The sequence below is a fragment of the Saccoglossus kowalevskii genome, chromosome 9 (genome assembly GCF_978046115.1).
Source record: "Saccoglossus kowalevskii chromosome 9, keSacKowa6.1, whole genome shotgun sequence".
Classification (NCBI taxonomy): domain Eukaryota; kingdom Metazoa; phylum Hemichordata; class Enteropneusta; family Harrimaniidae; genus Saccoglossus; species Saccoglossus kowalevskii.
In genome coordinates this window covers 11283768-11298671 of record NC_140649.1, presented here as the reverse complement: position 1 = coordinate 11298671, position 14904 = coordinate 11283768, and the positions used below count along the sequence as shown (strand labels likewise).

The following is a 14904-nucleotide window of genomic DNA, read 5'->3' as shown; positions in this document are numbered from 1 at the left end:
ATTGAATGCGCATGCCCAGTTCAGTCAAACCGTCATTCGGCGCCATTTTCAATTTGTTGTGTTGTTTAGATTTGTCAGAAGACCAGTACTTCATATTTTTGATATTAATTATTGTAGTTATATTTTTTAAATAATGTGGATTAAGGAAGTGATAATTGATGGGTTCAAATCATACGCCCAGAGGACGGAAGTTAAAGGATTTGATCCTTTATTCAATGCCATCACTGGTCTGAACGGCAGTGGGAAATCCAATATTTTGGATTCGATATGCTTCTTGCTGGGAATTACAAATTTGACGCAGGTAAGTGATTAGAATGAAACAGATTCATTACGCGAGCGATCCTGTAGACCGAAGTAGAGAGTTTTTATCTATCTCAAGGGTGGATCAAATTTACTGGAGGCGGGGGGGGGGGGTCTTCCAGTTTTGATATTTATCACATTTTAAACGAAACGTCGAGGGGTCTAATCGTCCAGGGGTCGAAAGGGCGAGGGGTCCAAACGACCTGATACCTTTTAAACGACCAATTGAAATCCTAGATATGGTGGCTAGAAGAGTGTGATCAGTGCACCCCACAAACAAAAACAAAACAATTAAACTGTGTATGTTGTATGACACACCAGCCCATAGGCACTTGTCTATAAATTCGTGTGCATGTACAAATTTATCTTCTCTTGAAGAAAGACCTTCCCAGCAGTCAACAAGCTAACTCAACTTGATTTTTGGCGATCCCATTTTGACTCCTGCAAATTTATCCTCATAAAAGGGCACGCTGGTTCTAGGTCTACCATTTTCTAAATTTGGTAACCCAACTAGTCTACTAGAAATTTACAAAATAATGACACTGTTTTTATATTCATACCTTACATAAATTGAGCAATGTGAAATATATTTATTAGTGCTCACACTTGTTTGCTTGGTTCTAAGTCCTTACTGTACCAAAGAATTATTACCCAATTTACATTGATCCAATTCCTGAAAATGTCATGTATGTATTTCATTTCAGGTTAGAGCAAGTAATCTACAAGAGTTGGTATATAAAAGTGGACAAGCTGGCGTCACTAAAGCTACTGTAACAATCACATTTGATAATGCAGATAAAAAACAAAGCCCAGTAGGTTATGAAGGATATGATGAAATTACTGTTTCAAGGCAGGTACGTACAGTGCATGCCTGATTTAGTTTTACAGTAGATGCAGTGCACAACTTAAATTAATGTCACATGTATAAATTTTATAAAAATGACTCTTAGAGGATGACCAATGTGGAACTTTTAAAATGACTACAAATTCTTGATATGAAACAAACTTGTGTTCGGAGGACAAGTTGATGTGGTGTGAATTGGAAGATGTCCATGTTCCAGTGTGAGTGATGTTTGCTGTTTAGTGAGCTGTTTATTGTTCATATATGATGTCAACAATCTCGTTATTTATAGGTGGTAATTGGAGGACGTAATAAATACCTAATAAATGGAAGTAATGCCCAGAATACCAGAGTACAAGATTTATTCAGATCTGTACAATTGAATATTAACAATCCGCATTTTCTAATCATGCAGGTAAGTGTCTTATTAAATACCATTCATCAATCTTTTAACCATTAGTCTTTTTTGCCCAAATTTTTCTTCACTTAGTTCTTATATTGTTCAATATTTCTGAAAATCAACCCTAATTTTGGAGCCAACACACAAAATTAGAGTCAATTTTCAGCTATTACTCAATCTTCTGAAGGAAAGTGCAGACTATAAACGGGACTAATTTGTGATTAAAAAAGGGAAAAGGTTAATGATGTTAGGTATAACATGTACTGTAAAATCTGTATTAGAACTTGCGGCTTCTATTAAAATGGTACAATGCAACAGAAGGGATGCGGTTTCAATTAGAGCATCTACACATATGAGAAATTGTGAATGTTTGATACTCAATTGCTCAAAAAGAATGGGTGAGACTTCTATTAGGGATGCGGCTTCTATTACAGATTTTACGATATGTAGGTATTATATGGTGGTTCGCCAGGGTTTGATCTGTGTTCGTAGTCGTGTGTTGTATATTGATCATGTACCGTATACCACTTAATTGTTGCTGCAAGGAATTTTTTGATTTTATGGCATTCATTAAGGGCTTGGTTATGATATAACCAGTTTTAAATTAGGGTTTGGCCTAATGCCTGCAGGTCATGGGTCACATGCAAATACGATATTGATCAACGAATCAGAGACCCACTTTGTGACCTTTAATCGAGGATTAACTTAAGTAAATAAACTAACTCACAAGTCGTGGCATTTTCAAACTAATATCATTGCGATCGCTGCAGCCGCCAAGTTTACAGTGCCTTCTCTGCTTACCCACCCTTTTCCCACCCTGGCTTGTAAGGGATTCTTGTTACTGCTATTTACAGCATTTAATATTTACTCTAATATGCCTTGACATTGTATAACATTTGTGATTTGTTTTTGTTTGTTTTTTTTTTTGCATTTCCTAATTATGTACAGCTTTGAGATATTTCTGTTGCAATGTTTACAGTCTTTATATTATCAACTATGTAACATTAATTCCTATTGTCTTTTATCATTTACAAGTCTGCTGAATTCTGGTTTTACAGTACTTTCGTTTTTTTTGTTTTCTTGCCAGTTATGAGATTGTTTTTTCCTTTTTTTTTTTTTTCCCTTTAGGGGGAATTTCATTCGTAGTGTTTTCGGTTTGTAGTACATACAACAGTTACCAGTGGTCTCCCCTGGATCAGCCTTACAAGTGATTTATATATCACCTTTGAACTGTCACCTTTGACATTTCCAACGCTAGTTGTTAAAGGGGCAGACCACTGATCTCATCAGTAGTAGTAATGTGAGTTTTTAGATTAGTAATAAATACCACCTACTGTACCCAAACACCGTCTCTGTGTGTACTTTGTGCTGCCCCCCTCCTTAACAAACCCAGATTTAAACAAAATTTTGCAAACATCACTGACACTGTCACGTGTCGTAGGACAGCAGAGAAATATTCACAGCTACAATATTTGAAGATTTCCACTCATTAAAGAGTGTACATGTCTTGTACATGTGCAATGTACATGTGGGAGGTTTATCAGTATTCCTAAGCTGTGATGTGTATTTTACAAATGTATAGCACCAAGAAAATAATGTATTGATAAATACAGTTTTGGAGCTTGAACTTCACGGGGACATCAAAGGCAATTGTCTCAATGCCCAAAGAGTTTGCCTTGGTGCCCTGCAAAAAGTTGCCTTGAAAGTTGAAGCCCTGCAGTTTACATGTAACCTAAACATTCAAAGTGAAAACTCACACAAACTTGAATGTACATTGTATTAGTGCTATAGGAAAGCAAGCCCACAAGTCGTGATGATTTGTAACAGTTTATATCTGTTTACCTCTATCCAATCTTCTAGCAGTTGAGTTCATTTGATGTGCACTAGTTATAATGCTCCTAGTGTTTTTAGGCAATTTTATAATTTCTAAAAACTCCTAACGTAAGGCAAGGGACCCCAGATTTTTACATACATTTACCGTTTAATGCAATATGTTAATTATTTTCTATATAGGGCCGTATCACAAAAGTACTGAACATGAAGCCTCCAGAGGTAAGAAGACTTGCCAATTCGGCATACGGTACATTACATGTACATCTTGTAAAATTTGAAGACAGTATCCAGGTTACAGTAAATGGCATGCAGAATCGATGAATTAAAATTCAATTCATTACTTGTAAATGTTATTACTTGCCTTGACTTTTACATAAAAGCAATACATGGTATGGAGGGTATTTTGTTGTCTAGTGAGTCTTATATTGTGACTATTGCTATTTGCACAGACTATTGCTATGCAGTTAACATTTATTCATGATAGCTACCATCACCCAAGTTTGATTTTGTTAATCACCCATTGTTGTTGTTTTTTGGAGGTTAAACTTTATGGATATTAATTTCTGAGAGGCATTTAATAAAAGTATTGAGTTGGGCCTTAGCCCTGCAAACTGGACAAATGATTTCCTGTGCCTCAGATATATATTTTTTCTCTATCATTGTTGTGATTTAACATAACTCTGCAATGAATGATTGTCTTTTTTTCCTGTCAGATTTTAGCCATGATAGAAGAGGCAGCTGGAACAAGTATGTATGAACAAAAGAAAGCATCTGCAGAAAGAACAATACAGAAAAAAGACCTCAAACTCAAAGAAATTGATAGTGTGAGTTAATTTTGCACAACAGTAATTACAGTACAGTAATTGGATATATATATATATATATATTTTTTTTTATCAAGCCAATAACAAACAAAAAAATAATAATAATTTATCTCTGGACCAGCGATAGTTGTAATTAGCATTTTATTTTGCCTAATGCAGAAAATAAAATAACAGCACTATGTCACTCATTGTCAAAAAGCTCTTAGACTACCATACATTTTTAACTTTTCAAAAAGGGTAGTGGTATGATGTAAAGTGTTTTTTCCCCAAGACTTTGGTTAGCAAGGGGCAATGAAAAGAAAATACATTTGATGATACTTATTGCATGCAACGTACATGTATTCATACATTGAGCTATAATTGTGTGACTTTTGTAATATTATTTTAGTTTCTGCAGTATATAATTCTTACATTAGTTGGTACCACTAGAAGGAAACATCGCATACTGGCAAAATTAAAGCTATCTACATGTACCGTCTAATTGTTCATGATCATAGTCATATACATCAGTGTCACCTACACAACTGTAAATAAACATGGTTGACATATGAAAATGGCTTTCTTTGCAGATACTAGCAGAGGATATCACACCAACACTGAAGAAGTTGAAATCTGAGAGGTCATCCTATCTGGAATTTCAAAAAGTACAACGAGAATTGGATCATCTGAGTAAGTTGTATGTTGCCTATCAGTTTATCAGTGCTGAGGAGACAAGTAAAAGATCCGCAGAAGAGACACAAGAAATGGGAGAATCTATGGTTAAACTCAGAGAGACTCTTACAGAGGTACAATGCTGTAGTTACTGTCAAATACTTTATCCTAATAGCATTAATTAATTAATTAATTTTCGCTGGAAAGACATTTAGGCTGTTTTGTGTGAAGTTTATTTTCACTGATTTTTGATGAGTTGAATGTAAAATATAGGAAATAAAGCGAAATTTTATGATTCTAACTTCACTCGTTCCCTGTCTGGGAAAAAAAATGTATGCCACTATAAATCCTTTTCATATGCATGTATTGTTCACTAGAAAAAAAACTGCAAGATGGAACACTGCAATTCACTACGTTCAATTACCCACCATAGACTCCGGTCAGTCAAAATGACTATTTTGAACTTTAGGCATTAATCTGCGATTCAGCCAATGACGGCGAAAGAAACCCTCCGCCTGAGTTTTTGATAATTTTAAGTTAAAATGTAGCATTCTATGGCTTCCTTGGGGCCAAAATTACTATCAGACAGGTCACACTTGAAGACTGTGGCCACATGTGATCACTGGTCAATCAGAATTTTATGGGGGGCGCATGGCCATGGCATGAGGCCGTTGCGCCCCTGTTCCCTTGTTTAAAAAAATCGCTGGTCCACTGATAACAACTTGTGTCTCTCAGATTGACAACAAAATAGCAGAAATCACTGAGGATATCAAAAACTTAGAGAAGAAACGAGATGCCGAGTCTGGTGGAGTCATGAAAGCATTGGAAGAGAATCTGACTGAAATACAGAAAAAAGACGCCTTGGCACAAGCTGCTGTTGACAATAAAAAGGAATCCTTGAAGGCTGAGAAGAAAAAAAAGAAAGATTTGGAGAAGAATATGAAAGAGGTAAACTTTCCTTGATATATTTTATGATTTTATTGCACCACAGTCATCGTGCAGATGTGGTTTAAATTCAGTGTTAACTGTAGCCGTGAATTGTTTCCATACATCTACTTGTAACCACAAATATTTTCACCTAATTGTTGACAATACAACTGTGTTGCCTCCAAATCTGATAAGGATGTACTGGCCATCATTGCTTGTAACACAGTTGTATTGGCAGCCATTTAGGTGTACAAACAAATTTTACACGAAATAGAGGTCAATCAAGACAAAGACCTGATGATACTGAAAATATAATATTTACAGAACACTGTTATCTTCATCTTCTGATCATGTGTGAATTTGAATTGGGTAATTAGCTGTTCTAACATAACAACAATAGCCCCCTTCTATATTTGCAACGTTGGCTGTCACCTCCACCCACACATTCATGGTGGTTACTACATGCATTCAAACACCTGATTTTCATAATAGTCTGATCTGTTTGACTGTGGACTTTGAATACAAATTTGATAAATAATGTGAAATTACAAGTCACTTGTTATAGAATCCTAACCTGTGCTTCGAGAACACATTAACAGAAAACAAGTCGTTTGTTTTTTCGCAATCATTCAATTATTTGAGATTTTTGCTATTTTCTGGGTCTCTTCAATTTTTTCATGGATGTAAATTTGTATGTAAATTTTTTTTATTTCAAAGCAATTTTTTGTTTGGCTCTTATGGTGAAATATTGCGCAAGAGAATCATGAGTGATTGCTTGCCATGAAAAGACAGGTATGTTGTTAACATATTTTGGAATACACTGATTTGTAGGACCAAGCTACATTGAAGAGCAAAGAGAAAGAAATAGAGAAGTTTGATAGTAACTTTTCCAAACTACAAGAGAAGAGTAAAGCGGATGCTGACGCTGTGAGTGCAGCACAGAAACATTTCCATGCAGTGTCAGCTGGCTTGTCAAGTAATGACGACGGCGAAGATAGAACATTGGCAGATCAAATGATAGGTAGGGTTCAATAATATTAATAGTATGTGAACCTGGGCAGTGATTAGCGTGTTCGCACCAGGGAGGTTCTGGGATCAATTCCTGAAACCAACTGCTCACTCAGCAGTTTAAATCCAAGTACAGTGTGTCGGCCAATCATATGCGGTATTAGGTTTGGGAGACTGGGGTGCACACATGCGCTTGCAATTAGCACCTAATACAAACAATGCAGGAGAGACAGCTGTGACAATGTCTGGACATGTCGCCTGAAACGAAAAATACATTAAATACAAAATTAATAGTATGCGTAATGAACCATTGAACTCAGAAATTATGGATAGGCTTCTACTTAATGAGATTACCTAATTAATGAACAATTGAACTCAGAAATTATGGATAGGCTTCTACTTAATGAGATTACCTAATTCAATTAATCTAGAACAATAATTTGTAAATGTATCATAATGAATACTATAAATATCCATGTGTGAAAACAAGTTTAATTAGTTTCTCCTCTTCACTTCTCTTCATGTGCAATCATGCAGGGCTTGAAATTTTTGATGAAAACCCACTAGCCCTGGACCACTCACTAAGATAATCAACTAGCCCTGACTAAGAAATTACGAGTCTTCAATATTATTGTCATGAATTTTTATTATTATGACACAGTGTACATACAGTATTGTATTTTTTAATGTGCAATTGGTATTTACTTATGAATCTAAGTTTGCAGAACTGTCCAATAATATGTTATCAATTTGATCATCTGTATTTACTTTATTTTTTAATTTATGTCCACAAATGTGTCTCTTGCGAATACTGCTCTCTAGCCATCAGGTTATGCTACTATCGGGATTAAAGTCCTTCAGTGCATGCCCTTCAAGCATTATCATTAACTGATTGCGTAGAGTCTCCTGTGTCAGTGAAGTTCTTAGCTGAGTTTTAATGATGTGCTGGGTGACACAGCCATTACAAATTCTACAAGTTTCAGCATATCAGTCAGATGAGTTGGCTTTGTTTGCAACATCATGCTATATATATTTACAAGTTTTGCTGTACGCCATTGTCGGCAATGTACTTTCAGTGCAGGCCACCTTCTGAAAAATATGTGTGTAAGTAATCCATAAGTAGTTGTGAAAGCTCATCGTTACCATATGCAGCTAGAAGATGGTTATCAATTGGCCACTTCTGAAAGTTAAATATCATGAAAAGTGAAATTGGCTTTTCCCTCAATATTTCAGACCGTTTTTTAATGTACTTGTGCTGTCAATAACTTCGTCTATTTATGTTGCATCAAATGCACTACTCGGTTGTCTTCCCTGTGACTTGTGAAGTTTAATGTTATCAGTGTTTCATCATTGAAATTGTCATTGAACTCATTCATATTCTTGCCATGATATGCTTGTAATGCATTCAATGCCAGGTAAGTCTCTTCTAGTCTGTCTGGTATTTCCATTATTAAAAGTTTCTCATCTTGGAATAACTTGGATAGATTTGCTAATATAGGTAAGTAATCAATCAGGAAATGGAGCAGTCTTACAAACTTGATTGCAGTGATAGTTCTGTGGTAGCCCTTTGCACGGCTTGAATTATCAGTACTGGAATTTTTATCTGTACTAGCATGTTCCAGGTGAGTCACAACAGCCTCATAATTGTTCTTGATAGCTTTTACTGCTCGCTCCTTATTGGATAGCCAGCGTACTTGCTTCACTCCACTTATGTGAGACAGGTCATGTTCTAAAATATCAGAAATGTTCTTCAGCTCTCTTCTTCTTTTAGGTGAGTAGTGGTAAAACATGAAGAGTCCTTTCAGGGTTTCCTCAAAATTACCCATGACAGCCAGATTATCTTTGTTAGCATCTAGAACTGCTAGCTCTAATTGATGAGCAATGCACTGTAAGAATATCAGGGCAGGATTTATGTCAGTTAATTTTTTTGTAACACCAGTTTCATTCCCAAAATTCACTGAAACATCATCAAAATTAGCCATTACCAAGCTTTGCTTAATTTCCTCATTATCAGGCTTGAGTTTTTCAAAACTAAGTCCAACCTGTGATAACCCAGTATCCAATGCTTGCAAAATACCATCAGAATTTGCTGCTTCTAGTGGTACAATATCAACTTGTCTACATACTGGCATGCTATCAGTGGGATTTACATATCTCAGAAAAACAATCTCCTGCTCTATCACAGCTGCATCAGTTGACCCATCACCAACAATGCTAAGAAAGTTAACCTCCATTATCTCACTTGTATAATTTTCTTCAGACATTCAACAATAGAATTTAGAAACATTTTAAAGCTGGCTATATTTCTATAATTTTCTCCTATTTGTAGGCCATTTAGCTCCTGAACTTCACGCATCATTTCAAAGTCAGAAAATGCTTTTCCTCTTTTCGCAATTGCATAAGCAGTCCTAAATAACTTTCTCAGTTTCTCCCTCTGATCGGCAGAGTTTGGGCACATGTTAGCCTGGTAGTTTTTTTCCGAAACTTTTTTTGCCCCAACATCACGAAAATAGTGACGAGTACATGCCCCATGTACTTTTGTTTTTTCATGCGATTTCAATGGATCCAGTTTGATCTGAAGTTTGTTGTCCCTTTAAATAGCAGACTGCTTTTATCGGCCAAATCAGGGTATTGCTTACAATAAATGCAAAACATGACATCATCTTTATGACTTATCCACGGGCGTTCATCAGACTATACTGGAATGAAATGATGTTTCCCTTTGTGTCTGTCATATTTTTCGGTCACACGTTAGCGCTACCGTATCTCCAAAACTTCCACCTGATGACGTTGACGTAGGAGTTGAGGCTCGTTGGAGTTTTTGTCAAACTCTAAATGTTGTCTTACAACTGCTGAAGCCACTTCAGTCTGCATACTAAGGCCAGGTTTGTCATTTTTTGAGACTTTAGCCCATAGACTTTTCAATGTTCGTTGCATCGCAGTGCTTCCAAAACGACATATAAAAAATAAAAAAAAGGGGTTACAGTTCAGGCAACATGTGGTAAAACATTTGACTTTCAAAATAGCCTACATATACAACATTGGGACGGTTTCAAGGTACTCCATGCCGTGATGTCATCGAATAGGTCATCTGATACTGTACATGCGCAGTGAGTTTATGGAATACGAAAGTACTCGTCGTGATATTTTGTCGCGTTATCTGAGCAAAAATTGTTAATTAGGGCAACCAAACTGATGGGTTTAACAGAAACCGAACCAGATGACAAATTAATTAAAAAAAAGTTATTTTTTAGGCAGTACGTCGGACTAGTAACATTCATAACTGAATGGTCCGGCAAGCAAATTCATTATCCCGAGCGATCAGGCTACCGTAATTTTCAAGCCCTGTCATGCATGCATTTTCAGAAAGATTAAAAAATGGCTTTCATTGAGTTCGGTCACAATGTTACAATTATCTATATTTGTATTATATTTTTCATTCTCTGCAATACCAAAATTGTCTTTGTGATACCAAATTTATCACATAATATAAAAAGTTACAATGTTTCCAGCTGTCTAGATAATTTTTGCTTATGCGTAATATGCTAGACAGCTAGAAAATTCATTCCCAACTATTTGCATTCCACAATAAATATTCTCAGGGTCAGCCATCTAGGCATTTTCAACTCCTGGCAACAATCACGGTGAAAACAAAGGCTGACAACTCTTGGAAAACTGTACTTTGGGATAGTTGTTGAGACTCTGAACAGGGTAACAACATATATAAATTTGGTTGCTCAGAATTATTTCAAAGTTGAGTTTCTTCTGTTTTCTTGAATTTAGTTGTTTTCACTGGCTCTTCGACCAGTGTTCCACAGCAGCGTGTGCAGAGCCTATGGAAAATAACGGTACAGTTGTGAACGTCTTAGCAACGTAGAACATTCTTTGACGTAGCTCCGCCCCCAAGAGTATGCAATAATACAAGACATGTCAATATTTCTCATTCTTAACACAAAAATAATTTGGCTCGGCAGGACTTGAATATAAGTTTTTCACAAAATTACCTAAAATATTGATCAAAATGTTTTTTTTGAATAGTTAACAATTGGTTCCATTCCATCATATCTCCAAAAAAAAAAATTCGGGACCTATGCTAAGAAATGATATCTAGTGTTATGAAGGCTACATATGACTCATGAAAAGTTAAAGAATTTTCAATATTAGTTCAAGTTATCCATTTAATAATGTGGAATCCTATGGAAAATATTTCAATATGGCCATATTTTAGATCATTTAAAGTAAGCGGCTAAATTGTATTATGAAATTGACTGTCATTTCTAACAGTTAAACTTTTGTATGAAACATTCCTCCTTACATTAATTTTGATTTGGTTTACAGATGCTAAAAATCAAATCAGTGAGGCTGAAACAAGTGTTAAACAGGCTCACATGAAATTAAAACACTCTCAGGCAGAAATCAAGAAGAAACAATCAGAAATAAAGAAAACAGAGAAAGATTACAAAAAGGACAAGGAAGCCTTTGATTCCATTGTAAAAAGCAAGACTAAACTGGAAGTGAGTATACCATGTCACAAGCTTTAAAGTGAAGTCGGGGAATTGAGTCCTCAGTTACAATAACAACACACACTTTAAACAAAGAAAAATGGGTAGACGCTTATTTAACAACATAATGGCTATCTGTCGCATACACAGATGATGACATCCTTGCTTTTAATTCCGGATTTCTCACCATTAATCATATATATATGCAAAATTTTGAGAGAAATTTACATTGAACATAAAATATATATATTAATTTCTGTTTGAGGCTTCCATTCAGTTTCCTTCAGTTCTCTTAATTGGGTTGCCAGGTTCTTATCAAAGTGTTCCAGGAGTCGTCATTCAAATCCTTGTCTGATTTCTAACAAAAAAGTCATCTTGTTTTGGTTTTTATGACCTCACGATGGCTGAATGAATTGGTAAAGTACAGAAGGGAATCCTCTGATATTTCAACCTACCGGTAGTAGAGAATGGATCGCTGTGAAAAAAAAAGGGGAGGGGAACTATTCACTTGTTTAATTTGGGTGGATTTGATTTGCTGGGTTTTGAATTCCCCAAATTGTGGAAAAGAACAATACGTTCTATGATTAACTTTGTAGGGTTTTAATTAATATGGTGAATTTAGTAAAATTGATCGGTAATAAAATAATAAAATAATTTAAGCTACATACAGTGTATAATGTATCTTTTGTGATTTGTCTCTGCTAGGCTGAATTGAGTAAACTGGACTATGAAGAAGGCAAAGAGAATGAATTAGCAGCACGAAGAAAACACCTTGCACAGACAGCGACAAAGTTACAAAATGAAGTTGACACGCTAGAAGCAAGGTATTGAAATACAAAATAATGTTCTATCTTGGCGCCCTCAATGGTGACTAGTATTTCACTAGAAGCTTGAAGCTGTGAGGGCGATCTACACACCTCTTGTATAATACTGTTAAGGATGCTGTACACGTTTTTGGTATTGATTTTCTAAACTGATATTTTCATATAAAATATTTACTGAACTACACAAAGCTATATATTGATGGAAAGCTTATTTCACACTGGATATGAAGTCGACAAGATAGTGTGTGTATGGACGTGTATAGTCACGTGATCTCTGTGTAAACACAGAAAGCCATTTTCGGTAAAAAATAATTGAACCAATAAATAAACAAATTTAGTGGAACATTGGCAACAAAACAGTTTTTCAGACGACGCTCACCACCATTCCGTGTTAATTGAGATATATATCTACATGATAGTTGGAGAAGAAATAATAATTTAGCTATCTTGAAAAAACAATGCGATCTGGTTCTTTCCGGTAATCAGAAATTAGAATGTAATTTTGAAACAAATAGGAAAATAGAAAAATCCCAGCGCAGCTTGAGAGGGAACATATCGAAGAGTGTCTGTGCGAAAAATTAGTATAATGCGTCCACTAAAACTCAAGATCAAAGGACTGTAGTTGCTGTGAATCGCTGTTTTGTTTAACTGAGAAAATGGCAAAAACAACTTAGCAGCAACGTATCGTCGGCTAACTCAAAATCCGTTTGTCCCATGGATCAAAACAAACTCATAATGAATAGTCATGGTATCTGTCTGTCTTAATCACGCAGATGTGTGGATATGCGTGGTCGCAATTGGTTATAAAGTATGAAATTATGCTCCCGAATCCAATAGGAAACACTGTTTCACGGCGTGACAAAGCCGCGCCAAAATGACGTCATGATTTACATATTCATTAATACGTTGTGGGAGGAGATACTCCTTTTCTGGAAGACTCATTACCATACATTGCCTTCCATGGAAGGTCATTCTCTTGCTCAGCTGCTGAACCAATAACCGTGGCTGAACGCACCACCAGAGTCAACTACATGTAGTTTTCTTTCCAAGATTTTTTTTTTTTACTGCACGAGATGTCTCGGCGAAGATCTGTATTATCTGATTTGAATGGCAATGAGGGGGGGAGAAGTCACAGTGAGCGATGAACTGAATCGGGAGATGCGATCGCTTAGGTTTAAAGTTGTCTGTCGATCGGGCGGTGAATTTTCAGTTTGTTTGCTCAGTTATTATTTTGTTGATTTGTAAAATAACCTGTTTGCCATAAATCGTGTTTTCCGTTTTTTAGTTCCCAAAACTGTTGTGACAAAATTGGTGTGATGATTCTTTTTCCATCTTCAATGCGTAATACATAGTACCGGAACAACTGCTGGCGGGGACTACTGCCGGTATCTTACATTCAGTTCACTTTCTATATCATGTATAACAAATCTAACTTCATTGAATCCATCAAATTATTTATTGAGAATGTGAAGATTAAGAAAAATAAAACAGGTAAAACAAGGATGCTCACACACACGCTTTTACAGCTGCTTGACTCGTGCTTTACGTGTAGCCATGGTGTAGCCAAGTCCGGGCCCAAGTGTTTCACTTCAGACTCATTGTGGTCGGAGTCCATGACACGTAATTTGGTCACGAAAACTAAGTCTGCCATGTGCTCAAATTTTCTACCTTCTGTTTATACCTCCATGGTCTGATCAATTAAATCGTGGAAGGTACCTTCCATGATTAAATTTTCATAATAATCGCTTTACATACTGTCGACGTTCTTCTCCAAATTTCCTTGCATTCGTTTTCTTTCGTCACTGTCATAGTCGACCCCAAGACGGTTTCATAGTCATAAATTTGTGGACGATCGTAAATGGAATGCGTGTAACTTGTACCTCGGACTACTAATACTTGTATTACTAGTCTGAGCTTGTACTGAATGCACGAGACTGTTTATATTTGCTATGGGTGGTGACTATTATGCAAATTATCTGTCTATTATGTCTTTGGCTGATTAATTAAAACATGGCTTTCAAAACAATGACATGTGCTTTTGTTTTTAATTAAAAAAAATTGATTTTTACACCCTATAAAAACATCCAATTCACTTGTTTTCCTTCTGAGTGTTTGCTCCTTGTAGTCCAGCATCGAAAAATACAAAAAAGTAGAATTTTGGGTTTCAAAGCAAAAAAAGGTGTACAGCATCCTTAATGCATTTATTATTCACTGGTTTTTAATTTTGCTGTTTTCCTTATTACTAAGTAAAGTTTGATATATTAAATTCACATAGACATGTGAAATAATAACAAGAACTCATTATTTCCTGCCAAGTTCATGAACTTTCAAACCTAGTAAAATTGCTCAAAACATCAAAATACTGTAAAGGAATTAATTATTCACTGGGTTTATATTTTGCTGACTGGCAAATATGACAAATTAAAACTCAGTGAATATGTAAAATTCACCATATAACACATTATCTAAATGATAAAACCGTGAATTTAAATCCCACTGAATATGCCTGAAATGGTAAATCAGCGAAATTTAAACCCAATGAAAATTAGTCATTTTACAGCAGTGAAAATAAATGGTTTTACAGTGAGGTATTATATATAAAGAAATAGCAAGTGAAGAATTATGCAAATAGCCAAAGTTAGATCTGTGTTAGACTGGACGAGAACCTTTATTTCAGGTTTTAGTACATGATGGGTTTTCATTTGTAATCAAGATACACCAAATGCATTGTCAATTTCTTCTTATTTTCTCATTAGTTCTCACATCACCATAAAGCTATCTTCATGCGAGTCTC

General features: G+C 35.6%; 1 protein-coding gene and 1 pseudogene across 1 annotated transcript in view; one reads left to right on the top strand and one right to left on the bottom strand.

Moving 5' to 3' along the window:
- Window positions 1-14: 14 nt before the first annotated feature.
- Window positions 15-14904, top strand: part of LOC100372679 (structural maintenance of chromosomes protein 2-like) — a 31098-nt gene continuing 16208 nt past the window's right edge. The window contains exons 1-10 of the mRNA XM_085503157.1: window positions 15-301; window positions 1005-1154; window positions 1434-1556; window positions 3555-3593; window positions 4088-4198; window positions 4768-4983; window positions 5585-5797; window positions 6608-6797; window positions 11123-11298; window positions 11992-12110. Of these exons, the coding sequence (XP_085359283.1) occupies window positions 134-301; window positions 1005-1154; window positions 1434-1556; window positions 3555-3593; window positions 4088-4198; window positions 4768-4983; window positions 5585-5797; window positions 6608-6797; window positions 11123-11298; window positions 11992-12110 (1505 nt within the window). The 5' untranslated portion in view covers window positions 15-133. The remainder of the gene's footprint in view (window positions 302-1004; window positions 1155-1433; window positions 1557-3554; window positions 3594-4087; window positions 4199-4767; window positions 4984-5584; window positions 5798-6607; window positions 6798-11122; window positions 11299-11991; window positions 12111-14904) is intronic.
- Window positions 7490-9018, bottom strand: LOC144356784 (zinc finger protein 862-like; annotated as a pseudogene).